The sequence below is a fragment of the Gopherus evgoodei genome, chromosome 8 (genome assembly GCF_007399415.2).
Source record: "Gopherus evgoodei ecotype Sinaloan lineage chromosome 8, rGopEvg1_v1.p, whole genome shotgun sequence".
NCBI lineage: Eukaryota > Metazoa > Chordata > Testudines > Testudinidae > Gopherus > Gopherus evgoodei.
The window spans coordinates 22,948,877-22,975,548 of record NC_044329.1 but is presented as its reverse complement, the minus strand read 5'-3'; the positions used below and the strand labels follow the sequence as shown (position 1 = coordinate 22,975,548).

At 41.0% G+C, this 26,672-nt stretch overlaps 1 protein-coding gene across 4 annotated transcripts in view; it reads left to right on the top strand.

Moving 5' to 3' along the window:
* FBXO38 (F-box protein 38) overlaps positions 1–25,374 on the top strand; it is a 37,371-nt gene extending 11,997 nt beyond the window's left edge. For 2 of the 4 annotated variants that reach the window (XM_030572087.1, XM_030572089.1), the window contains 17 exons: positions 49–186; positions 700–837; positions 1,774–1,867; positions 2,392–2,522; positions 2,864–3,034; positions 3,974–4,116; positions 5,197–5,419; positions 6,167–6,286; positions 7,538–7,717; positions 9,743–10,459; positions 15,135–15,235; positions 17,433–17,535; positions 18,621–18,787; positions 20,739–20,884; positions 21,704–21,807; positions 22,262–22,375; positions 24,717–25,374. In XM_030572087.1, the coding sequence (XP_030427947.1) occupies positions 49–186; positions 700–837; positions 1,774–1,867; positions 2,392–2,522; positions 2,864–3,034; positions 3,974–4,116; positions 5,197–5,419; positions 6,167–6,286; positions 7,538–7,717; positions 9,743–10,459; positions 15,135–15,235; positions 17,433–17,535; positions 18,621–18,787; positions 20,739–20,884; positions 21,704–21,807; positions 22,262–22,375; positions 24,717–24,895 (2,969 nt within the window). In that variant the 3' untranslated portion in view covers positions 24,896–25,374. Of the gene's footprint in view, positions 1–48; positions 187–699; positions 838–1,773; positions 1,868–2,391; positions 2,523–2,863; positions 3,035–3,973; positions 4,117–5,196; positions 5,420–6,166; positions 6,287–7,537; positions 7,718–9,742; positions 10,460–15,134; positions 15,236–17,432; positions 17,536–18,620; positions 18,788–20,738; positions 20,885–21,703; positions 21,808–22,261; positions 22,376–24,716 lie in introns of those variants that run through there. The other 2 variants (XM_030572088.1, XM_030572090.1) reach the window with 2 other exon arrangements.
* Positions 25,375–26,672: the final 1,298 nt, after the last annotated feature.

The window sequence follows — 26,672 nt, the reverse complement described above, 5'->3', positions numbered from 1 at the left end:
GTTTGTTTAATGTGGGACCTGACTTGATTTTTTTGTTCTGTATTTTAGGGGTAAATGTCCCTGAAATTCCTTGTATCCCAATGCTGAGGCATCTTTATTTGAAGTGGGTGAGACTCACCAAACCACAGCCCTTTAAAGATTTTCTTTGTATCAGCTTACGCACTTTTGTCATGAGGAACTGTGCAGGTAAGAGACAAGAGAATCCTTCTGGGGAAAGGATGCATCTATATAGGAAAAAACTAGTACCTGTATTAATGATATTGCAACTGCATTAGTGCTAGACTACCAAAGGACACTAGCTCAGAACAGTTTTCATAACATGATGGTAAAAATGCCTTAGCCCTGTCTACCATAGCACTTACACCTGTACAGCTGCACCATTGCTGGCAGTTGCTGTAGTAAGTTTACTGAGTTTTCTAATGCAGATAAGGCCTTGGGATTGCCCATCATGCAGTACTCCAGAAACAATCAAAGGCTTTATTTCATGTTTCATACTGAGAAAAAAATATCCTGTGCTGTATTGAGTTGTTACATTAATAGGAGAACACCTCTAGTTCTAAGTTCTGATGACTTGGTGAACTGAACATGTGCAGGTCAGTGTATCTGATGGCTTCATTATTTGAATGATGTATTCAATATAATTAAATAAGCAACTTTCTGTGTATATGTTCCCTATCAGAAGATTTTTTTTCTCTGCAGGACCCACAAATTCTTTGAAATATGTCCCTTTAGTGACGGGTTTGGCTTCTGCCCGAAACCTGGAGCATTTAGAACTGGTTCGAGTTCCTTTTCTTGGAGGACTTATCCAGCATGTTGTAGAAGATAGCTGGAGATCAGGTATACAACTTCCTACTGCCTGGAAGAATAGAACAAAATTACCTAGGGCACCTGATGTGTAACACTCTTATTCTACAGTTTGTTCTTTCACTAGTGGGCTTTTAGCTGTGTTCAAAGGGTGTTAATAATGGACTTCTGTTTTATTTTGGGTATTGTTTTAATCTTATATGTATAACTATATGCTTTAGTGACACATTTTTGTATATTAATATTGAAAACAAATAAAAGCTAAGTTAAATTGAAGTTATATATTTCTATAACAATGGAAACTATCAGACAATTGCTACCTTTTGACATGGCAACTAAATGTCAATCTTTACTGTCATTTCACTTTCTAGAGCAGGGGTGGGCACCCCGGGGCTCTGGAGAAGTTAATATGCAACTCCTTGTATAAGCACTGACTCCACCCTTTCCTGTCCCCTCCCCTGAGCCTGCCATGCCCTTACTCCCCCACCCTCCTTTCCAAAGCCTCCTGCACACCACAAAACAACTGATCAGGAGGTGCAGGAAAAGGGAGGCGTGTGGCGCTGCCAGTGGGTGGGGAGGTACTGGGAGCCCGGGATCGGGGAGCTGATGGGAGGCTGTATTACTGTGGCTCTTTGGCAATGTACATTGGTAAATTCTGGCTCCTTCTCAGGCTCAGGTTGCCAACCCCTGTTCTAGAGGGTAGAACTAGCAGAAATAATTTGGAGGAAGGTCACTTTTAAGTTTTTTAAAAATAGCTTCTTGAGAAACTTCTGTTATGGTAGTCAGGGCTACCTCCTACCAGTAGGTGTCAACATAAGGAAGCTTATATTAATTTGCTTAAAAATGGCATGTATTCTTGTTGTTAATTGCAATAGTGCATTGGTAAAATAACACCAGGAAAGTGGGTAATGTTTTAATGCCACAACCCATTGACTAAAGTGAAATTTTGCTTTTCTTTCCCCTTATCAGGTGGTTTTAGGAATTTGCACACTATAGTTTTGGGAGCTTGCAAGAATGCTCTTGAAGTGGATCTTGGCTACCTCATTATAACTGCTGCACGAAGGTACTTGCCTTCCCCAGCCGTTGTCTTTCCTTTCTGGTTTCGCTCTCTTCAAATCACAGTTGTTTAGGTAACTTAATAAATTCCCAGTGTTTGAAGAACAAGAAGTTTTAAATGTTTGAGAAAACCCATGTGAACTTTTACAATCTATAACAAGAATATCAAATGACTAGAAGAAAGGACTGGGAATTACCATGCCTGGGTTCTATTATTAGGTCTGTCACTGACTTGTTCTGTGGCCTGAGCCAAGTCACTGCACTTTGTCATCTGTAAAATGAGTATATTAGTATTTTCCTCACAGGTGTGTATGAGGCTTAATTAGTGTTTATAAATTGCTTGAAGTTCCTCGCTATATAACTGAAAAATACTGTCACTGAAGGATGCAGGTATCCACTGGATTTCACCATTGTCAAATAAATGTTTTCATTTTACTGCCTAGAGTGAAACAGAGACATTCACTCTGATGTTTTCTGTACTAAACAGTGCGTTGTTGCATCTCACCTTGAATGTGAACTGATTGCTTTTAGGTTGCATGAAGTGCGAATTCAACCTTCCCTGACCAAAGATGGTGTCTTTTCTGCACTGAAGATGGCAGAACTGGAGTTCCCACAGTTTGAAACCCTTCATCTGGGATATGTTGATGAGTTTTTGCTACAATGTATGAACATTTTTAAAAAAAAATTCTTAAATTACCTGCTGAGGGTTAGGGTTAGGAAAGTGCAAATTGATGGTTTTGGTGTATTTTTCTAAGACTTGCTTTTAAAAGAATATAAATAATTATTGCTCTTGTATCTTGTGTCGTATAGTCAAATATGTTTTTTCTGTGCCCCCTGAAACTTCCATTGTAACTGGGACAGAGATTTTGCTTTGTCTAATGAAAGTAATATTCTGGTCTTTGTGTCAAATGGGATTACAGTATGGAATTCAGAAAAGACTTATCTAAAAGGCTGCAACTTCTGAAGTGGCAGATTGCTGAAATCTTCTATTGACTTTCTATAGGCAAAATGACTAATGGGGACTTGGTAAAGTATGGCTTGGCTGATGTGGTTGAAAATCCAGGAATCATCACAGACATTGGAATGAAGGCTGTAAATGAAGTATTCTCTTGCATCAAGTATCTGGTCGTATACAACTGCCCACATCTGCACAACCCAAACAATTGGATCACAGGTATTGAATGCTTTTGGAATGCTGGAGATACAGTGTGAATGCCTCACATCAGCAGGAAGATTTGTAGTTAAACTCCTTTCAGTAAATGAACATCATAATCCTGCAATTTAAGGAAACATTTGAGACCAAGAAATGGTCAGATATTTTTTTAAAGATTTGGTAGTTGAATGCCATGCCTTCTGTGTGTGTATATAATGTATACGCACAAGCAGAATATTGTTAATTTGCACTGTAGATTGGGATAATAGTTAGGAATTATTGATGTTTGCAAATTAGTAAGTGAGAAATATAGTTGAATAGTGCATCATATAAAATAACATACCCATTTAATACTGATAGTCCAATTCAGAAGTGTTCACGATGCTTCATTGTGCTTGAACTCTGACTTTCCAGGACTACTACTGTCGATGAGTGTATTTTCGTGTCTATTGCCGATTCTACTCTGGTCCCCTTTCCTGAGAGTTGACGAGAGTGCAAATCAGTGCTAATTACGATAGGGATTCCTGTGATGCAGATGCTTGTCTATTATGAGCTAGACTGAGACTACAAATGCTTTTCATATAGGTCGTGAACTGTCATTATAGATGTTGGCTGTATTCAGACTGGTTACAGAAAGATGAAAGTAACACAGTTAGCAGACACCTGAATTATCCCTTTCCCCAGTCGGCGACATTTTAAAAAACAGGTAGGGCAAAGAAAACCCCAAACAGAGAGAGCGCCCTAATAATGATGAAAGGTTTTCCATAATTCTAACTATTCTGTCCCATGATAAACAAATATGGAGATGCAGACATTTAGAACCCCAATGATGCTGATAAATTTCAACTGTCAGAGTGGTGGTAATGAAAAGCTAACAGTCTCAAATCTGCAAAAATTCTAATGGGAGATAAAAGAGGCGTGAAAATCCTTCAAGAAGCATGTATCTCTCTCCTTCCACAGATCATTCAAGATGGACCCGGCTAGTTGACCTTACCCTGGTGCGATGCCATGCAATAAAGCTAGATTCTTTTAGTCAGTTCATTGAATTACTGCCAAGCTTGGAGTTTATCTCTCTGGACCAGATGTTCCGGGAACCTCCTAAGGTAAGTTTTGAGGTTTGTTTTTTGAAATTGTTGCTAGGGCATCTGAAACATACCAGAGTTCTGTTAAGGTACATGCTTTTTATAGTTATAATTAATTAAATAGTTCAGTGAATGATTTAAGAATACGATTTCCATGAAAGATGTTTCTCTAAAAGATATACTCTGAAGTTCTATGGCCTATATTATGCAGGTCAAACTAGAGTATCACAGTTTTCCCTGCTGGCCTTACGATCGATGAATCTGTGAAATGCAATGAAGAACAGTTGTATCCATTTGCAGATTGAATATTTTGTTGTCCTCAGAAAAGAAGGTTTAGATGTACTGTCCAAATTTCTATTAGGGTTTTCATTGCTATTTTGGGGTTGGTTTCATTTGGTTTTATTTTATTTTTTTTTTGCATGAGACTTATTTTTGTATTGAGAGAATTACACATTGTGCTAAGTATTTTTATGATTTTGCAGCATGGTAAAAATGTGGTACTATTCCTTCGTGTATGTGAATACTTTCATATATAGATTCTCTGATTTTTGTCTCCCTTCCTCATTCCCTTTCCCCGCACCCCAACTGTTAAATGTCTTCTAATAACAATTTTCACAACTGTGGCAACGTACTAAATACTGCTTAATGATAAGATTATTCCAGAAACCTTTATGTGTTTTTGGTTTTTACCAGAAAATCAACAATAGCATCATCTTAATATCTGTCCTCTGTCTAGGGCCCATCTTGCTCTGGAAAGGAAATTCAAACTTTTCTACTAGATTTTCTTTCATTTCTAGCTTCTCTGATACTATGACCTATGCATTACAACTTCTTACCATAAGAGTGTGCTATTGAACTTTACATTTTTAATGCCAGTTTAAAAGAGGAAAGGGAAAGGTGTAAATTTGGCAACTAAATATGCAATCTGTGCAATGTAAGTACAGAAAGTTTTGTGAGCAGATTCTTCTCCATATCTACACACATGCTGCCCAACCACAAATATGGCAGTATTGATATAATGGTTTTGTATCAATGTTATGATACGTTGTTGAGATTTGACATCAGTAATTTAGAATCTTTTTGTGTTTTTGTTTATTTCAGGGCTGTGCTCGTGTGGGCCTGAGTGCTGGCACAGGGATTGGTGTTTCATCTGCCCTAGTCAGTAATCAGAACTCCAACAATGATAATGATAACAACAACAACCACCAGAACAACAACAACCCCAACATCCATCACAACAACCATCAACACCCGAATGACCAGAACGAGGAGAACGAACTGCGGCAAGATGGGCAGGTGGAAGAGCAGCAGATTGCAGCTGAGGGTAACCACTGATCTTTTGTGAGCCTCTGAAAGAAATGGTCACATTTTGCATTGCCATTTGCACAGGACTGTAGGCAAAAAATGAATGTTTATTGAAAGACGCTCTTAAATTGTGTAGCCTTCAAACTATGGAGTTAATCTCCTCTATTTAGTATCTATCCATAAGACCAAACTTGATCTGTATATTAAATCTAATGGTTGATCTATGCTATCATAAAAAGAAGTTATTTAAAGATAAACAATAATATAGATACCAGCCCAGCAGTTCAAAGATTACATACTGTACTGCTCCACAGAGAAATATTAATTTGTGATTTGAGTTCACTTGGTCAGGGTTGGGATTGCATCACGTTACTTTGTAACATACCATCCTGTTTACCCAGAAATTATAAAAATGTTCTGGGGAAAGCAGCATAAAGACCTCAAGCAGATGGACTCGTCATGGTAATGCAAGGAACCTTTTCAGGATGAAGAATAGAGAATCCTGAAGGAGTCACTTCCTTCAGCAAAACCAAGAGTATAGAATTGGGCCCGAATCCCCTAGAAGTTACAGAATCAGTAATCTCTGAGAGGCTTCAGCATGACTGAGTGAGGAAATAAGGCAGCTACTGTTAGTGATATCACATCACTGCAGTGCCTCTCTGTGACTTCAGTGTGATTATCACTTGAAATCCTTCTACATATATTGAGCTATGTGCTTTGGCTTTTTTTTCTTGACGGTTGATTTTTATTATCTCGATCTTTTCAGCACTGAATGATATGGAGGAAGTGGCACAGGATGGTGGAGTGGCTGCAGGAGATGGTCTGAATGAGGCCTCTGCTCATAATCCAGCAGTTATTCCTATGGATGTTGATGAGGAACAAGCAGGTAATTCTGATCCTGGAAAGTACTCATTACTTCAAGATCCTTCGAGTTGCAAGATTCATTAGTTCAGTTTGACTATTCGGACTTGACTTTTCTTCAGCTAGACACGTGAGACATTTGAATTAATAGCTCTGGTATGGTGGGATGCTGCAAAGAAACTTGTGATTTATAGTCTGCTCTACAGTCCCCACTTCTCTGCAGTTCATTTGGTGAGGGATTATGCTTTTAAGGCTTAATTTTCATACTGCAGTGTAATGAGAGCGTCAGAAGGCATGAATATTCTTACTTGCTTTGCCTTGTTCCAGCCCTTGCATTTATGATCTCCCTCCTCCCACTGCAGTTTATGGACTCCTCCCCTTTGGGTGTGTTTTAGCCAGAGCATCTTTGCTAAAGCACTAATTTAAGTTGCATTAATGAGTTGCATCAGACCGTCTCAATTACTGATGCCAGCCATTTGCATTACAGCACGTTGCACTGTAGATATGCCAACAGCTTAAAACAAAACTAGGGTGTCTGTTCGCTGAAGTGTTTTTCCAAAAAGCCTCAGGAAATTTACTTTCATGCTGATGTTCATTTCTTGAACTATTCACAGGTACCATATATTGTGCCAGTTTGGTACAGCTAGCAGCACTCTGCCCCAACAGCCAGAAGCATGAGAGTTGAGCCCCTCAGAGAGCATGGGTTTGCACTCAGCGTGAACACTTTGGGATGTTACTGAGAGGAAGACTGCTGCACCACTAGGGGTCTTTTCTGCCCATCTTTGAGGGTTGCCTGGTGGAAGTTTAGCATCCCTTGATGCTCTTTCAAAAGGATTTGAGAATAATCCCAATGTCCTGGCTAACATTTGCGTCCCAGAAACACAGATTCTAAGGGATCAGCACAAAATGCCTTTCAAATTAGCACCTTAGTTACTGCATTATCAGTTTCTCACTGTTGTGGAAATGCTTCTGGGATACTTTGAGTGTGAGGCATGTCATAGAAAACCAGTATTCTGGCCTATTGTGTCAGCCCTTTTTCTGATAGACTAGAACATCTTTTATTGTTTTAAGTGTGTTTTAATGCTGCATCTTTAAATCACTTTTGCAGCATTTGAGTTTTTATGCAGGATCCACATTAAAGAGTGCAGAGCTGGGCTTTCTATGGTATTCTCAAACTGTTGGAGAACTTCACCAGACAGGAACTATTGCATTATAACACTCTAAAATCAGTGCTTGCCTTGCGTAATGAACTGTTAGCATTCTATTCCTGTTTCAGGACCCAGTGGCCTTCAGCCTATCGTAAAAGCTGCACCTATTACTGTCCATGACTCGGACAGTGAGGATGAAGAAGAGAACATGGGGTCCTCAAGAGCCTGCATTACTAACAGCATTGCACAGAGTTACTCTGATGGAGAAGAAAAAGTCAGAGATCCAGTGGAAACCAGAGAGCCATCAGGTCTGAAAGATTTTGTATCGGTTGGCTTACTAGTAAGGGCTGGATTACACTAGGCAAAGTCTCCCAGTTTGGAGACTGAAGCTTAAAAGAGCCCATTTTGCTTCTTTTCCATGCCTCAGGTAATGACTAGTCATACAGATTCATTACAACCTAGAATGGAGCAGTAGGATACATCCCCATAATGCTGCATTCACATGTGTGAAATGGGGACACACACCATAAATGCCAGAAGCATAGCTGCAGATTTTTGCAGGCACAGGACTGCTCGTACATATTTGCAGGTACATTCATTGCGTCAGTGGCTTACAGTAGACATCTGTATGTCCAGATTCGCAACTGTGTTGCTAATATGAGCTCTTTATCAAAGTGCCTACAGTCACAGGTTGAAAAGTTATCAAGCAAATGCTTAGGGGAGGAGTAGGAAATGCTACTGCCATCTAATGGATGATGTAGGCTTCCTGGGAATGTCCTAGAGAAAGTAGTCCAGATCCGGTCTTCTCTTTAAAGGAATGTTATAGGTTAGGAATGAAGTGAATCCTCCCTTTTTTCAGTTGTCAGGCTCCTCTGCTTTGGAACAAGGCTCATTATTGTTACAGTCATTGCTTGTATTACAGTAACATCCACAGGCTCCAGTAAAGGTTGAGGCCCAGTTGTACAATGTGGAAAAATATAGCAAGAGACTATCCCTTTCCCGAAGAGTTTATAGTCTAAAAGGCAAGACAGACAATGGATAGAAAGGGAAACTAAGGCACAGAGAGGTAAAGTAATTTGACAAAAGTCACACGGTGGCTTTGTGGCAGAGATGGGACTAAAACCCAGGTGCTTTATCCTGGGTCTGTGGTACCTCTCCAGAAAAACGGATCACTTGAATAACATTTCTGAAGTCTTCATCTGCTCACTCTGAGTAGGACATTGGTCCACGTGTCTACGCAAGAGGAGGAAGTAAATGTTGAATTACACTCTGTATACAGGAAGCCAGATAATTGACATGAAGTACATATGGCCTAGTTCTTCTGGGACTTGTAGCCTATAAAGGGTTTAGCTAACTGAACAGTATAATAATAATCCTATATTGGATAGAGCTGAGTGGAGTGTTGGCTTAATGTACTCTACTAGCCTTTCATTTCTGCAGATCTGAGCGCACATCAGCCTTAGTTCAGAAGTGAGATTGAATTTGGTGGCTTCACACTAGTAGTTGGTGCGTATCTGCATCTCAAAATTGTTAGTGATTTAGTACTTTCTGACAGGACTAGTAGTTTCAACTCAAAGGAAGTCCCAGGCAAGCTACAGTGTAGTAATGAGGTTGGAGACCCAGAGCTGAAATAGCAGGGGATAGCTACAAGTCAGAATTAAGATACATTTGGAGAGCTGTTTGCAGAAGCTTTCCCAGTGATACCGGTGCCTTTGGGAGCTATCTGGTCTAGTACACTGAGCAGGGAGCTAGGAGCTAGATATTTCTGAGCTTTAATGCTGGTTTTGACGTTGATTCTGTCTTTATCCCTCTGTAAAATGGGAATACAGCTTATATATCATACCTCACATGTAGGTGTGTAAATTAATGATTGCACAGTGCTTTGAAAGTCTGAAGCACTATCCGTTCTAATTGTCATTTAATCCCTTATTTTCAAGAGAACTAAGAATTGCTACAAATACATTCTCATATCATGTTCTTGCACGTTGGGCTTTTTAACCAGCGAGCTGCCTCCAGAAAGCCCTAGGATACATCCAGCAAATGTGTACCTCTTGATGTGCCCGGTACATCAGTTCAGATGAGCAGCTCCAGGATATTAGAGAGATTCAGCTGCCGATGGGATAAGTGTTTACTTCCCACCACTTCAGAATAAGTTCTAATTCAAAATATTGGTTGTCACTGACCTCCCACGAGCCTTTGCTGCTGAACTCCTGGCTGTCTACACTTCTGGGTGGTGTCCTACCGCGTACTATTCTGCATGTTGTTCATATGCATTTATTGAAACCTTGCATTCACTTGCTTTGTTGTTCTTTCATGCTTTGTTACTGTATCAGCAGTGAGCGGTAAAGGCAAGACTCCATTGCGGAAGAGGTGCAGTGCCAACCAAGTGGGCCAGGTGAAGCAATTCCATGCTGAGGAGAGCAGCTGTGAGAAAGGCTGTCAAGTGACCAGTGAGCAGATTAAAGCAGATATGAAAGCAGCCAGTGACATGCCTGAAAGGAATAAAATCAAAGATTCTTACCCAGGTTGCGTTAATGCTGCTGGATCGACAGGGACCTCCAACTCTTGCAGTGCAGCTTCTTCAAGCCCTGATTGTGCAAGGACAGCTAATAGCCACTCTGCTGGCACCAGTCCAACAATTGCAGATGAATCCAGGCAGTGTGTTTGCTCCCCCTGTAAGAGCGAAGGCTCCAATGAGAGAGACAGTGAGGAGGGTGCCATTTGCTCCAGGTGCTCCTGCTCTAGGCAGCAGGAGCCACAAAGTGGGTGCTCTGATGGGGAGTGCCCATCCACTAGTGGTGCCTGCACTAGGAATGGACCAAATAGCACTGGGTCAGATTTTTCACTTAGGACGCTGCCAAACTGTGGGTCTCCGGGAGAGGCAAACACCGAAAGGACTAATGGGAGTGTCTATGGGATTGCTGGTGAGGAGGAGAGCACTGGCTCACAGCCAAGGAACTATGAAATGGAGTATAATGAAGATTATCCCCGCCGGCCTCTAACAAGAGCCAGAAGCAAACTGTCCCATGTACCTCTGTTGTCTGAATCAGGTATGGCCTACACTTGTATATTTTACTTCAGAGTTACTGTTTCATACTAAAGCAGCAATTATCAAATAAAAGAAGCACTCATATTTTAATAACTCAATAATTCTGCATGCTTGTAAATAAAAAGTTTTGCTGATTGACAGAAGAGCCAAAGAGTTGAAATTACTGATTTATAAGTTTCATAGCTGCTTGTGGTCACACACATATTTCTGCAAGTGTGACCATGATCTCCATATTTTCTCATATGTTTTCATGTGTGTCATGCATATATGGTAAGATTGGAACAATGATTGATTTATTATTTTGAAAAACACAAAATTGTTGACAGCTCATCTTAGTGTTTCTGTCTTTATAAGCTATTATTCACTGAAACATAAGAATTGCTCCCCCATTCAAGAATTTCTTCTGTGAAAGAGGAAGCAGGGGCGCTCAACTCTTTGCCAGAGGAAAAAAATTGATGAAATAATTGTGATAATTTATCAGCCAGTAAGGCAAAATGTAATTATTACCCAACCTTAGTAGTATACAAACACACACCTGCATAATGGATCCCACTTCCAATTGCTGAGGCATGAATAAGAGACTGAAAATGCATTTCTCATGAAACTGTTTGCATGATATCCAGAATGCTAAAAGAACTCATCTAAAGAGATGGCACAAAGACTAAAATTTGGGATGGAGGGAGGGAACTTGCTGGCATCTTCTATTTCTTCACTGTATGTCAAGTAAGGTTTCTCTGTCCAAGCTGCTGTTGATTCCACTTCTCAGTCTAGGCTGGCACTTTTCAAAAATATTTTCCACATACCCAGAATTCCTATCTGGGAGCATCTAACAAGTAAAATGGGACAGAAAACAAATATGTTAATTATAGAATCATAGACAGTGGAGATGGAAAAGATTTATTCAGTCATCAAATCCATATCTCTGCCAGTGCAGAATTGATTTCTACTGTACGTTTTCAAGTGTTTGTCCAGTCAAGTTCAATGTCCCAAGGGCTGATGAAGCTTAAATCACTTCCCTTAGGAGATTACTCCTTAGCCTAATATATCTCAGATTCAAAACATTATCCTCATATTCATCTTGAATTTTCTATTTCCTAACTTGCTCCATTATTAATAGTAATGGAATGAAATCATTAAAGTATATAGTGCATTGTGTGCGTGCCAGACAGGTCTTTGTCTCAATTAAGGAAAGGGTCTGTTTCTTCTGCATGTTAAGTATCTTCACATTTTATATTTCATGGCATAAGCTGATTGCCTGCAGAAGTCAGGAATTATTCCCCCCCCCCAAAAAAAAAAAAAAAGAAAAAAAAAGGAAAGACAACCACCAGCAGCCACACAAGTGTGTGCACATCTATGCTCTTGTGCAGCATTTGCCTGCTCTGAAGCATTAGGTGTTGGCTAATGCTGGAGGCAGACTCTGTCTTAATGTACCAGTCTAATCTGGTGTGGCCCAGGCCCAGATTCATGCTGTTTATGCCTGGACATATACAACAGTGAGGCTCCATCTGTCTAGCCATTATAGTCTACTTCCCTCCTCTTCCCCCATGCGGGAATGTAATATTCATTTACACTCAGTGCTAAACTTGAAAATGGTTTGTTACGAAACTGAAGAGATTTTCCTGTAATTGGTTTGAATAATTTGGTTTGAGATTCATGACTCTTTATTGTTTTGCCTGTGAGTTCCAGAACAAAGTGACATTGTGGTTTTTGACATTTGTAACAAACTTTTATTTATGAAAGTGAATCTTCTATAATTGTTTGTCTTGAGTAATTGTTTAACATTTTCTCAGACATCCAAGTTTTAACTTTTTCTATTGCTTAATATGGTAAAGAGTGAAATAATCATAAAAATAATTACTAATACCGCAGATAAGCTGGCAAAAGGGAAAAAACCTATTGACTTGTATGATATTCTAATTACAGTAAAAAGCATCAAGCAAAACTGGTTTTGTCATTTAATAAGCATTTTATTTGAAGCTTGTCTTAGGTTTAATTTATAGCTGAAGGCAGCATTTTGGAATTACTTCCATGGTAAGCCCTTTGAAGAAGAGATCTTTGCCTGGAGCTGTACTGTGCACAATTGAACATACATTTGGGATGTTTTTCTTATATTACAATAAGTGAATATATTCCTGGTCACATATGCTATATGTACTGTCATTAAATCACACTGGATGATGGTTCATATGTACAATGAATTGCTTATTTCGATTGTAGAATACGTTTTTTCATTGTTATATTTCATCTCCCACAACTACGGGACCTCTAGAAAGGATCCTGAATGCTGCAGGCTCAGTTAAAGTTTGAGTGGCAATTGTAACTCAAACTCCTAGCCTTTGAGTTTGTCTCAGCTGTAACATTATCAAACAGGCCTTTGTGTTCAACTTTCTTTTTTGTTTTTTAACGGCAGTATAACTTTCCTTGACATTGTCTCAATGTCTTAACATCATGTCCACAGACTTGCATTGGTATCACCGTGAGAACTTCGTAACTGTGCCACGGTGAATAGAGAGAGAGCGTTGTCACACAAGGGTAACTTACAGGCCATCCTCATTAGCAGGTTATCCAACTTTAGGGGACACTCTCAAGATGTCAGCTAAAAATCAGTGCCTCTGTAAATGTTAAATTTATCTCTTCATAGTATCCTGAAAGTAGCTTCATTGTTTTTTGTAAGTGGAGGCACTAGAATATTATTAGATTAAAGAAAATCTAACTAATTTTGACCTATAATATTAAAGTGGTGCCCAGGTTTCCCCCCCCCCCTCTGATTTCAGGAGTCATATTAACTATTTGTCCACATTCTGCCACCTTCAGTTCTTATTGGCTGTACTCTTGTAGGCATTCAGTAAAGTAAAATTTACACGTCCCATTCTCCTGAACACTTAGAAACATGGGACTTGCCAGAATGGATCCGACCTGGGGTCCATTTAGTCCGATGTCCTGTCTCAATAGTGGCCAGCAGAGACACTGCAGAGAAAGGTACAAGAACCATGGATGTGGTTAATCTGCCCATCCTCCTCCCCATATTAGTTCTCATCCTGATCTAATAGTGAGTTAGATATTGATTTAAACCCTGGGTACATCTACACTACCCGGATTGGCGGGTAGCGATCGATTTATCACATGTAGTGTAGATGTGATAAATCGATCCCCAATCGCTCTCCTGTCGATTGCTGAACTCCAGCAGTGCAAGAGACGGAAGCAAAGTCGACGGGGAAGCCGCGGCTGTCAATCCAGTGCCGCGAGGATGCGAAGTAAGTAATTTTAATTCGATCTAAGATACATCAACTTCAGCTATGCTATTCTCGTAGCTGAAGTTGCATATCTTAGATCCGTTTCTCCCCCCGCCCCGTGTAGACCAGGCCCCTGAAGCATAAGGTATAAGCTCCATTTTGAAATGTGTTAGCTTTAGCAATTATAACCTTTACAATATTCTTGTCATCCATATAAATGTGCAATCCTTTTTCGAATCTTGCCAAGTTCTTGGCTGCAACAAATAGCACAGTTTTATTGTGTGTGTTGTGAAAAATGCTTTTATCGGTTTTGAATTTGCTACCCATTAATTAGTGTCCCGTTCTTGTGTTTTGAGACAGAAGCTTCTGATCTACCTTCTCTAGACCGTTTATTATGTTATATACTTTTATCATGTTCCGTCGTCTTGGTCTCCTTTTTCAAGTAAACAATCCTGCTTGTCTAGTCATCTTTCTCCAAGTCTTTCTAATTCTGCAATATCCTTTTTGAGAGGATTCTTGTAAATGTCACTTTCCTGGAGATGTGCAGGCCTGGGAAAACACTAAACTTGAGAGTATGTGGGAACAAAAAACTGAAACATTTGGCCTCTTTGGCTTGATAGCATCCCTTTTAAACTTCCTCTCCATTTCAAAGTATCAAAGGGTATTTCATCCTTAGTGAAATATTAATCTATTTTATTTAACTATCTCCCAGGAGTGTTGAAAAACAATTAATCTTTATAAGGTATTCAATTCTGGGATGGAAGGTGCTATAGAAGTGCCAAGTGATGGTAGGGTCATTTGTTATTACTGTGTCCCTGCAAAACCTTGAATTTTAAATTGCAGAGAGAAACCTGCCAAAGTGTGAGGTCAGTGTTTCCTCTGAAATAGTTGTCACTACTAAACCAGTGTAGGAAGCTGCTGGGCTCCAAACTCTGCTTTATGTGTTAGTGTCATCTGCAGCATCAGAGATGTGGCCAGGAAAATGAGGTGGAAGCAAGCTTTCAAATAGTTTGTTGATTTGTACAGTTAATTATTGAAAAGCCTATTACGGTTCTTTTTATTTTTCCAAAAATTTCCAGTTCTCTGTGGGGAGTGGCGCATTGTCTAGTTGTTACAGCAGAGGACTAGGATGTAGGATTCTAAACCTGGCTCCCTGTAAGACATTGGACAAGTGATTTCAGCATCCTTGCCTTGAAATGGGGAATTATATTTACTTTTTTCATTTGAACAGACTTGGACATTACATCTGAAAGTGGTGGTGTTGCAGCTGATGGGTTATGACCCCAGTTGCTAGACTAGAGTGGTCCAATGATTACACTAGTGGGGCTAGAGCATATGAGGCTATTGGAGGTCCAATTAGGAAATGGTTTTGCTTTTCTCCTGGCTGTAGCTTAGTATAGAGGAAAGACTTCACTTTAATTTTCCCTTTTTGTTTTTTTCCAGAAGTGGCCAAGCCGAAGCCTCGACAAACAATGAAGCGGAAAAGGACCGCTGACAAGTCAACAAGCACTAGTGATCCTGTTATTGAGGATGACCATGTTCAGGTGAGGCCTCTTTCACCATCTGCCACAGGTTCCCAACCAAGAGGCTTTATGAACATATGACTCACTACAGGCTTGTTTTCACTGCAGAGCTCAGATTATAAACTGAGTTTGGTCCCTAGCTCAAGTCCCATCAACACACACTCATCCTTAACTCAAGTGCAGTGGTGTTTGTAACTCAAGTTGGCTGGCCTGAGAGGGAGTAAATGCTAAAGCTCAAGTTAACACAACTCATCAGCTGCCCACACAATTGCTTTGTAGTGTGGACTCAGGATAGAGTGCTTCTATCCCTCCAGTGTCTTCCCACAGTTTCTCCCATATGCCCAGAAAGGACAGACAAGCTCTCCCACAATTCACTGGGAAAGCATTCTTAGAGCAGTTCAGCTTACTACAGCGCTAAGAACCATGGGATAGTGCTGCCCATGTGTGAGTGCAGTGCCAGGGTGGACACAGTAGCTCAAGTGTTATTTTGTAATGTGATGCTGTTACTCAACCTAGACTAACCTGAGGAATAAATTGAGTGTCGATAAACTTGCTAATACTCTGCCATGAAGATGTAGCTTAAGGATACATCTATACTACATACTTCTTTCAGCAGCATGTAGTATACATGCTCAGCCCCCTTAGCATGGGCATAAATAGCAGGGTAGACGGTGAGGCACAACTTAGGCAAATAAAGGCATGCCTGAAGGGTTCAGGTATATATACAAGTACATACCCGACATGGCTCTCTACTCGCCCAAGCCACACCTCCACATCTATACTGTATTTTTAGCAGTGTAGTGTCCCACTGCCTGCCCTCAGCTGGAGTCTTTCCCTGCTGCAGAAAAAGACGGCAGCAGTGGGAAAACGTCGGGCAGCTCCCCGCTGCTGGAGCCCTTCCATGCCACAGGGAAAGATTGAGGCAGCTCCCTGTTGCTGGATCCTATTCCCTTAGCAGGGAAAGGCTCTGGCAGTAGGGTTTCTCCATTGCCTCACCCCGCCAGAGCCTTTCTCTGCTGCAGTGAAAGGTTCCAGCAGTAGGGAGCTGCTGACAGTTTTCCCTGTTGCCCGAATCTCAACACAGGTATAGTTACACGTCGCAGTATGGACGCAGACATGTACACGACACTCCTCTGACTCTGGTGTGTTGTGTAGACATAGCCTCAGTGTGATTTCTTATTTCCTCTCTTTTATAACTAGAGATTCTGTAAAGGGCACAGAAGTTACTTCTGAGTATGAGAGTTGTTCCTCTCAAAATAGGCTCTGTTTTAAAACAACACTGTTATGCTGAAAGTCATTTTTTGTTCATTCTGCAGTTACAATTAATACATTAGGTCACTACAGCTGAAAAGTTAACCAAAAACCTACTTTCTCTTTTTTTTTCAGTATGCTCACTCTGTGCATTTGATAGCACTTTGTAGGTCATCTGTCTGCCAAACAGATTCTTCCTTGCTATAAAGATCATTACAAAATTTGCTAGATTTCTTTTTTAAATGGTCTTACCTTAATTTTATATTGTTAGTGCCCTTCTCCCAGTCCCTGCAGTGTTAAAAGTGACTCTGCTCATATCCCTTAGATATCAGAGTTTACATTTGCTTTTTCTTTAGTTCCATAACACTAATGTCAGATGTACAGGATTGCATGAGCTTCAGAGACTAAATTTTCTTCTCACCATCTGAAGTTTTCCTCTTAGAGGCTCCTTGATGAAAGGTAGTGTATATGGAATGTAACACTGTGATTCTCTGTACCATATCTTTCTGTATTTATACAGAAGAATAAGGCTCCACAACTGAGAGTCCCAAGTCAGCCCAGTTTTTAGAATATGGCTCTAAAGCATAAATACGTTTTTAGATTGTTTGTGAGAGATAATACAATAAGATTTTGAGTAGTAGGGAACTTGAGGTATTTTCTATCAAGTCAATGCTGCTTATAGGAATTGTATTGACGCTTTGTGGGTCTGAAAAATCACTTATTTTTAACTCATTTTGTAACCATGCTGATCAGCAACACAAGTCCTGCTTTTCCCTTGCCAATCTGTTCTGGGCAGAGGCCATTATCACACTGGACAGTGTCCCAGAATGAATTTTCTCCTAGCATATTTACAACAGAGCTGCTTTTCCCATTTTTGGCACGATTTTTTATTTCTATTCTGACTTAATCCTTTCAATTAACTTTGTATTAATCCTATCCTGTGGATTATTTTTTAAATCTTCACCAGGTGCTGACTTTGAAATCCAAAAACCTTGTTGGAATCACGTTGACCAATTGTGGAATAACAGACCTGATCCTGAAAGATTGCCCCAAAATGATGTTCATCCATGGTATGTTATTAATGTCATTGGTACTCATAGCCAAGCCTAGTCTTCCATTCTATTTTTCCCCAAGAGCTTGCCACCTTTTCCATCCACAGTGAAAATACTGGAAACATTTAAAAATATTCTCTTAGGAGCTATCCACCAGCCTTTTGCTTACTCTGTATTCATCAGCAGCTAAGCTACTTGCCAGTTTTACTCAGAACACTGAGTAGCTGTAGGAAGCATAATGAAACATGTCATGGCTTCTCAGTTTCTGAGTTCCTTATTTCTCTAGCTGTAATAGATTTAATAAAGGTTAACACTTCAAACAAACAAGCAGTATTAAATAACAATCATAAGGAGAGACCTGTCCAGTAGACAAACTTTTCTTGGAGTTAATCAGATAACTGAAATTTAACTAAATGAATTTTAGAGTGTTTTGTTTTCCCTGTCACTTCTTCCTGGTTCTTTATAGTTCTCCCTGCAGTTATTTATCTTACACAATAGTGTTTCCTTCTTGAAGTGATGATGAATGATAAAAATCTGTATTGATTAATGGCACTTGGAGTATATTATGTGCCGCATTCCAGTCTTCTCTGATTAGTTCTCCCTAAATCATCAGGTCAGTTGTTCTGTTTCCTTCAGCATCTACAATCAGTAATAGAGTTGTCTTGTCTGAATTGATGACTCTCTCACCAGTCTCCATGAAGTCATATAAAACAAGAACGTGTTTAATTGCAGAAATTAGGTTTATCTCAGAAGGCTAATCAAAGCGCACATTTTATTTTAACTAATCAGCTCAGTACTGATGATCCTGACATGACAGCAAGGAAGAGAACTATATTAGCCCAGTATATAGTGCTTTGCTTTCCTCCATATTACAGGTGGCGATGTGATGCCATGATTAGAGGTAGATTGCTCTAAAATAAGCACACCCTCAGCTGATTAGCTGTGCACACCCTTCAGTAACTGCCCTTTACATATATATGACTCATTTGCCTAATGTACCAAACAGTCTGCTTTTGGAGATCCCCTTAGGAAAATTCAAAGGCCTTTTATGTAGTATCTTGTTTGCTGCTGCTTTTATAGTTTTATTCATTTGTAATTTGTAGCTACGAGATGTCGTGTACTAAAGCATTTAAAAGTAGAGAATGCACCGATTGTCAATCGATTTGACTATGCCCAGTGCAAGAAATTAAACATGGATCAGGTACTAGATCAGATACTGAGGATGCCACCAGAGAGAAACCGGATCATTTACCTTCGTCCAATGCAGCAGGTAGTTTTCATTTAACCAAGACAAACTTTGAAGCTGTGTTCTTATTCTTTCACCTATGCGTGCTTTATTATTACTACTTACTGCAAGATAAATAAGTGTGGGCATTACAGGAAAATCATTCTCCTAAGACCATACCACCATCAGCTTCTTTCCTTTTTAATGCTTTCATTGCAGGATTTGAGCATCACTGCTAACATAAATTAGTGAATTTGTTACTGTCAAGTACTGTCTCCAATGCTAAGTTCATTGCATTAGAAGACTACACGTCAACTAAGTAAGGTGCTGAATTAATGCTGTACTAGTAACTAGAGGTTACATAATATACTGCAAAAACAACTACTCTTTATGTACACCGCTACCCCGATATAACACGAATTCGGATATAATGCGGTAAAGCAGCGCTCCGGGGGGGGTGGGGCTGCACAGTCCAGCGAATCAAAGCAAGTTCGATATAACACAGTTTCACTTATAGATTTTTTTGGCTCCTGAGGACAGTGTTATATCGGGGTAGAGGTGTACTTGCATAGTCATTTTCCTTTATGACCAGAAGTATGCCATAGGCCCCGTGTGTCTGGAATAGTTTGGTGACTATTCTGCCCTCTCAAGTTCAACACCTCTACTTAGCATTAATATACTGTTTTACATCATCAAAGCAGACTTTAATCAATCTGCCAATATTGCAAGTGTGATAGAGCATGGCCAGAGGGCAGCAGGAGAGTGTTAGCAGGGAGCCTTATTCCCTGCAAGGGGAGGAAGGTTTGCTATAGATTAACTAGAGCACCTGAAGCCAGTTAGAGCACCAGCAGTCAGTCATGTGATAAAAAACCCCTGCTTCAGTCAGACAGTGTGGGAGTTGGAGCAGGAAGGTTTGGCTGGAGCAGAGAGCAGTTTGAAAGAGTTGGAGCAGAGAACAGTTTTGAAGAGAGACCAAAAGGAAAGTTTGGAGGAGTGCTGCGGTGGGCTGAGAAATCCAAAAACCCTAGGTAAGGGGCACCTGGCTTGTGTAGAAGGAGGGCAAGAAGCCCCTTCACAAGCTGAAGGGCAGGAGAGGGAAGCAGCCCAGGGGAAGGAACCGCTAGTTCAAGTGGTTCACCACAAACCTCAGGGCCCCTGGGTTGGGACCTGGAGAAGAGGGCGGGCCAAGGTCCCTCCCTCTCCACTCCCTTCCTCAAGGACAATAGTGGGGTAATTAAAATAATGATTCAGAGGCAAGCAATAGCACCCTGAACCTTCCCCCAAGAAGAGAAGGCACGAGACCCAGCATAACAGTACCGGCAATTGGCCACACAAGGTAGTTAACATAATAGTATAACCTGTGTTTACATGTGGGAAAACCAGACACTGAGAAGTTATGTGACTTGCCCAAGGCCACAAAGTGAATAAATAGCACAGCTAAGACTAGAACTCAGAACTAGTTCTTTGATTAGTTGATGTGATCATGCTGCTTGCTTAGCAGGAGCACTCTGAATGTGAAGTAATGTTTCCTCTTATCAGTGGTATTGGAATAGTGGAACATTGGTTGGTACAGAAGACTATATTCTGAAGAACTAGATCACTGTTTGCAATCCAGTTCTTGGTTGCAGTGGTGCATGATAACACCGTGTATAAAAAAACAAAAAAAACTTACACCAGGGCCACTTTCTGTAGGAATGAAGGCATCTTTGGTCACTGTGTTAATTAAACTAGTAACATGCAATTACTAAATCAGACCGTTTTACTGATTTATTCCCTACAAATCCTGCAATGCGGCATAAGGTGCATTGGCAAAGCTGCGCTATGAAAGTTGTAAAGTTCCCACTATATTTTAACTCTTTGCTAACATTCATTTTTTTTCTCCTTATACTTTGCTTCCCCCTAAAGTGGGGAGTATTGGTCAGATATATGCTGCTGACTCTAAAATCACCTCTTCTCCTTTCTCTTGGTTGTAAGTCCTGTCTGACTTTTTCCACAGGTCGACACGTTGACTCTAGAGCAAAAGATATTTAGTGGTCCTTACCCATACCACATTTGCATAATTCATGAGTTCAGCAATCCTCCTAACGTCCGCAACAAGGTGCGCATTCGCAGCTGGATGGACACAATAGCAAACATTAACCAGTGAGTATCCATCTATCAGTGCTGAGCCAATAGATTAATATAGACTCAGTATATTATATTGGCCAGATAAAGGGGTACCCTAACGCATGGGATCGCTAATGTGTAAATGATGGGATGAGGAGAATTCAAATAATATTAAAGGTTCCTCCACTGGGTTGTTTTCCCTATGTAAAATAGTACAGTATTCTGCATCCATCTCTAGTGCTACACTAACACAACTGTAAACTGTAGTGTTTTGCATCTTTGCTTTAGAATGCTGTAGCATTCTCTTTAAGGGAGGCCGGGGGAATATCTTCTAATCTTGTCTCTCTCATTGTTAAGTTCATTTTTTTTAAAAAGAGAGACAGACAGATGCACGCAGACTGACTCTAGTAGACAGAACTTTAGTTTTGGGGGGAAATAGAAATAATGTGCAAGGTTTCCCCAGCAACAGGAAATTATATGTAGCAGCACCTGTCCATCATTTCAGGCCAGGTTTCCTTTCTTCTTACATTTCCTTGGCAAAATTAAAGAGAGGGAATTTATTTAGCTCTAGTTCTGAAGGACAGTCCCCTACAAACAGGAGGCATCACAAACAGTTGTTTTCCATGTAGCAGACATAGACATGGTCTTTTACCTAACCCCATGTCACATATAGTTGCACTCAGGAGCCAAGGGATTGCATACTGCACCCAAGTTTGTATCTTACAGTGTGTTTCTATAGGTTCAGCCCTATTAAATCAGAGGTCATGTTGTTTCAGGGTTTCCAGTGTGATTCCTGTCCCTTTTTGTAACATTTCCCATTACTGCCACCTGTATTTTCTTCCTTCCTGTCTCCAGGGAGCTTATTAAATATGAGTTCTTCCCTGAGGCCACACGAACTGACGAAGACTTGAAGAAATACACCAAGTACCCTTGGGGGCGGGATATTTATACTCTAGAAGGTGAGTATTACAGGGGGTTGGAGGCTAATCTGTTGCAAAAGCAAATTATTTCGTTTCCTCAAGAAGTTGCTGGGGAGAGGAAAAACAGCTGGGGTAAATATGCCTTCTGACTGAATACTGGAGGTCACCTGCACACCAGGAACTGAGACTGGCCCTTGGCTTGCTGCCCTCAAGCACTGCAGTAGTTGATGTGGAATTAAAAACGTAGTTTGGAAGTGTTTGAGATGACGGTGTGGAAATGGATAATAACTATCTCAGGAGATGACAGAGTTCTGGCTTGGACAGGTGTTGAATGGAGCATTCCCAGGCTGAGGAAGTTCTTTGCCTGTACCAGTGTGGTATGCCTGCCTAATAAAATTGGATTGTTCCTGGTGAGACGAGAAGCACTGGCATTAAAAAGACAACAGTATTTCTTCAACAGATCCCGCTATTTCCCTTTCTTTGTTTCTTTTAGGCATTGTGGATGGAGCCCCTTACTCTATGATTACTGATTTCCCCTGGCTGAGGTCACTCCGAACAGCAGAGCCAAACAGCTATGCCAGATATGATTTTGAGGATGATGAGAGAAGTGAGTAATTGCTGCCGTAACATGTAGCTTGGATTCAGGCTGTGTCTTTTTAAAAAAATATTTTTCTAAACGTTGCAAGAGGTATTGGGCATAGAGCTGTTTCATGGGGAACCCATTGCACCAGGGGTATTTCCAGACAGCTGGTTCCGCCCCTTCTATACCCCCAATAGGTGATAAGGGGACAAAGTCTGGCCCTTGATCTGGAAATGAGTTTATCAGTACTTATGGAAAGAAGGTTAATCCAACCATAATGAAGACCATTTAACAAAATAAAGTGACTCATAGATGCGTGATTTTATAACATGGACACATGGGAAAAGATCACCCTGTTTTAGTTGTATGGAATGTATTTTAAGGCGTCTATAAAACGTGTATAGTTAAATGACTTGGCATTTTTTGACAGCCAGATAATCTGTGGTCTGTCTTCAGCAAGTTCCTGAGTTCTCTGGTGCCATATCATTGGCAAAACTGATTCACCTGATAAATCTTAATAGTCTGAATCAAAGTTGATCTGTATTGTTTTTAACTGAACAATGAGAAGACACCTTTTAACATCAGGTTGTACATCTACAAAACATTCAAAATTGAGGCTGTAACTTCATCCCTAATTTGCCCCTGTTGTCTAGACATTTCAAAATATATGATTTTAAACCATGATCTACCAACAGGGGTCGGCAACCTTTCAGAAGTGGTGTGTCGAGTCTTCATTTATTCACTCTAATTTAAGGTTTCGCGTGCCAGTAATACATTTTAACATTTTTTGAAGGTCTCTTTCTATAAGTCTATATTATATAACTAAACTATTGTATGTAAAGTAAACAAGGTTTTCAAAATGTTTAAGAAGCATTATTTAAAATTAAATTAAAATGCTAATCTTACGCCACCAGCCTGCTCAGCTTGCTGCCAGCCTGGGGTTCTGTTCACCTAGGCTGGCAGCGGGCTGAGCAGGGCCTGCGGCCGGGACCCCAGACCTGGGGGGAAGGGGGGATAAGGGCAGAGGGCTGGGGGTGTGTGGGGGTTCACGGGTCAGGGCAGAGGGATGGGGGTGTGTGAGGGGTTCAAGGCAGAGGGATGGGACTGTGAGGATGCAGGGCAGAAGGCTGGGTGTGTGTTGGGGTGGGGGAGGGTTCAGGGCAGAGGGCTGGGGGGTGCAGGGCAGAAGGCTGTGTGTGTGTGTGAGGGGGTTCAAGGGTCAGGGCAGAGGGCTGGGGGGTATGGGGGCAGCAGGGCAGAAAGCTGTGTGTGCGGGGGATCAGGGCAGAGGGCTGGCGATGTGGGGGGTGTAGGACAGAAGACTGAGTGTGGGGGGGGGGTCAGGGCAGAGGGCTGGGGGGTATGGGGGCTGCAGGGCAGAAAGCTGTGTGTAGGGGACGGGGGTCAGGGCAGAGGGCTAGGGTACTCGGCTCGTAGGGTTGCTCCCAACCCCTTGCCATGAGCCGCTCATGGCAGGGGGCTGGAAGGGATATGCCCTGTTCCACCCCCTTCCCCAGGACCCCATCCCTACCTCTTCTCTGTCTCCTCTAGGGAACTGCCTGCAGGCTGTTGCTTTTCCTCCCTCCCCCTCACTAGGGCCATCAGCTGATTGGTGCAGGGAAGGAGAGGGGGCGAGGCAGGAAAGCACCACTCTGGGGGAAGAAGCAGAGGAGAGAAGCTTGGTTGCCGCAGAACCAAGCTTCTGCCTCCTGCCCCCGCAGGGGAGAGCAGTGGGCGGGAGGGCTGAGTGGGGCTGGGGACTGGGACCACGGCAGGCGACTGTGTGCCGCTCAAAATCGGCATGCGTGCCATGTTTGGCACATGTGCTGCAGGTTGCCGAACCCTGATCTACAACATCTAGGCACATAAGGGTAAGTTGTTAATAAAACCTACCTTGTATAGTGCTTTTCATCAGTAGATCTGAAAGTGCTTTACAAATTTGGTCAGTATTATTTCTGTTTTACTTCTCCATCCCCTCAGAGAAACTGAGGCACAGAAAGTGCCTTACCCAAGTAGGCCCATGGTAGACATGGATATTGAACCCAGTCACCTAGGTCCCAGTCCAGTGCTCCAGTCATTAGGCTAGGCCAAAGTTTAACTGCAGTAGCATTTGTGATTGTTTTTCTACTAAACAGGAGTTCCTGTACGAAAGTTCAATCTTAAAACAATTGAGACATTGGGGGGGGTTTAATCAAAAAGAAAAACCTCAGACACAATTTCTTCTTCTTATGCCTGACTAATGGTTCTTAGACTTTCATGTCCAAAAGGAGCATTTTCTCTGTGCATGTTTTACTTTCCAGGTAAAGGTTCTTTACATTCTGACTGTTAGTTCTAACACAGATTGCTCAATTTGTGACTTTCTTCATAGCAACTATCTATGCTCCCCGGAGGAAAGGACAGCTATCTGCAGACATCTGCATGGAAACAATAGGCGAGGAGATCTCAGAACTGCGCCAGATGAAAAAAGGTGTTTTCCAGCGGGTTGTGGCGATCTTCATTCATTATTGTGATGTCAATGGCGAACCAGTAGAGGATTATTACATTTGATTGGATCCCACGGTGAATCCCTGGGCCTCCCTAACTTCCGGTTGGCACTGCCAGCAAAGAAAGCAGATGGATCCATTCCTACTGCCTTAGTACACTAAGGTGTCTTGGAAATTGTGTACTTCGCAGTTGGCCTGACTCACTTTGATATAGAATATGTAGTAAATGTATAATGAAATATAAAAATTGTATACTAAGATTTGTACATAAAGGAAACAAAAATATTCCTAAAGCTGAGACTTTATTTCATATGTTTATACAATTTAATTTAAATTCCATTTTAATTAAGGCAAACAGTTGGGACAAGGTGAAAAAGTTTGAATTTCTTAGCCCATACAATTCATAGCAGTACATTTTTTTTGTTTGTTACAAACATAACCCCATTTGCTGTGTTCAAAAGAGTCATTGGAGTCTCTCTTAATCTGTGCCTTTTTCTTCTTGAGCATCTAAGAGTCCAGTCCAAGTAAATCTGTTGAACACAGTCTGTGTGTCTTGTGTGCATTTTTGGGAGCTTGGGGAGGAACTAACTTAAAGGGGCTGCAAAGAAGGGCAAAATCTGAATGGGAGGAGCCATGTCACTGATCCATAGGAAGTTGTAATTATTCATTTCCTTTTTTAAAAAAAAAAAGCTGTGAACCAAATTTCATGTTTGAGTGAAATTCCAAAACATTTTCTAGCATTATTTATTTCCTCATTCAATAATGTATATGGTCCCTCTTGGAATAGGAAAATAAACCTTTATTAAACCTTGGGTCCACTTGCTTTAAATATAAAGCTCCATCTGAGATATCTAACTGAAATCTATAATGTTCCTGTAATTCCAGAAGGTAGAGGCCCTGTAATTACTGGCAAATGGCTGACAGCACAGGGTTCAGCTGGCTTGAATTATGGAATCAGAAGCCCCTTTTGAATCACTTTGAACTAATCATCCCTCTGGCTGCTTCATGCTTGCCCTTCAGCCGCGCTTTTTTACAGATGCAGTAAGTTGTACTGTTGTGTGATCCCCTTAACAACCACGGAGACTGTCCTGGTTTTTACTGTATAAACAGACTGCCGTCAGTTTCGACTGTATCTACATGTTCCCTCTATGGTTCCAGCAGTAAGAGCCAGAATTTTGATTCTGTTGTACACAGTAGATGCACTTACTGAAGTAGGGCAGGGTAGGGGTTGAACTGCATTAGATGTTTGTCATAATAGATGGAACTAAATAGAGAAAGTATCTGAACATTTCCTCAGCAGAAACTGCCCCATATACTTATTTTGCAATGCAGCAAAAATATACCTCCTCTTCCAAACAGGAATTGTTCTGAACATCTCTTCTGGCATTCAAACAACCCTCAACCTCCCTTCCCCCCAAAAAAATCTCCAAACTCCTCACCAGAAGCAAGTTTCTCACCTGAAGAAGAGCTTGGTAAGCAGGAAAGGTTGTCTCTCTCACCAACAGAAGTTTGTCCAGTAAAGAGATTACCTCATCCATCTTGTCACTTATTGGTACATAACATAAGCTAGCCTCTACAGCAGGGGTAGGCAACCTATGACGTGTGCCAAAGGCAGCACACGAGCTGATTTTCAGTGGCACTCACACTGCCCGGGTCCTGGCCACAAGTCCAGGGGGCTCTGCATTTTAATTTAATTTTAAATGAAGCTTCTTAAACATTTTGAAAACCTTATTTACTTTACATATAACAATAGTTTAGTTATATATTATAGACTTAGAGACCATCTGAAAATGTTAACATGTACGACTGGCACGTGAAACCTTAACTTAGAGTGAATAAAT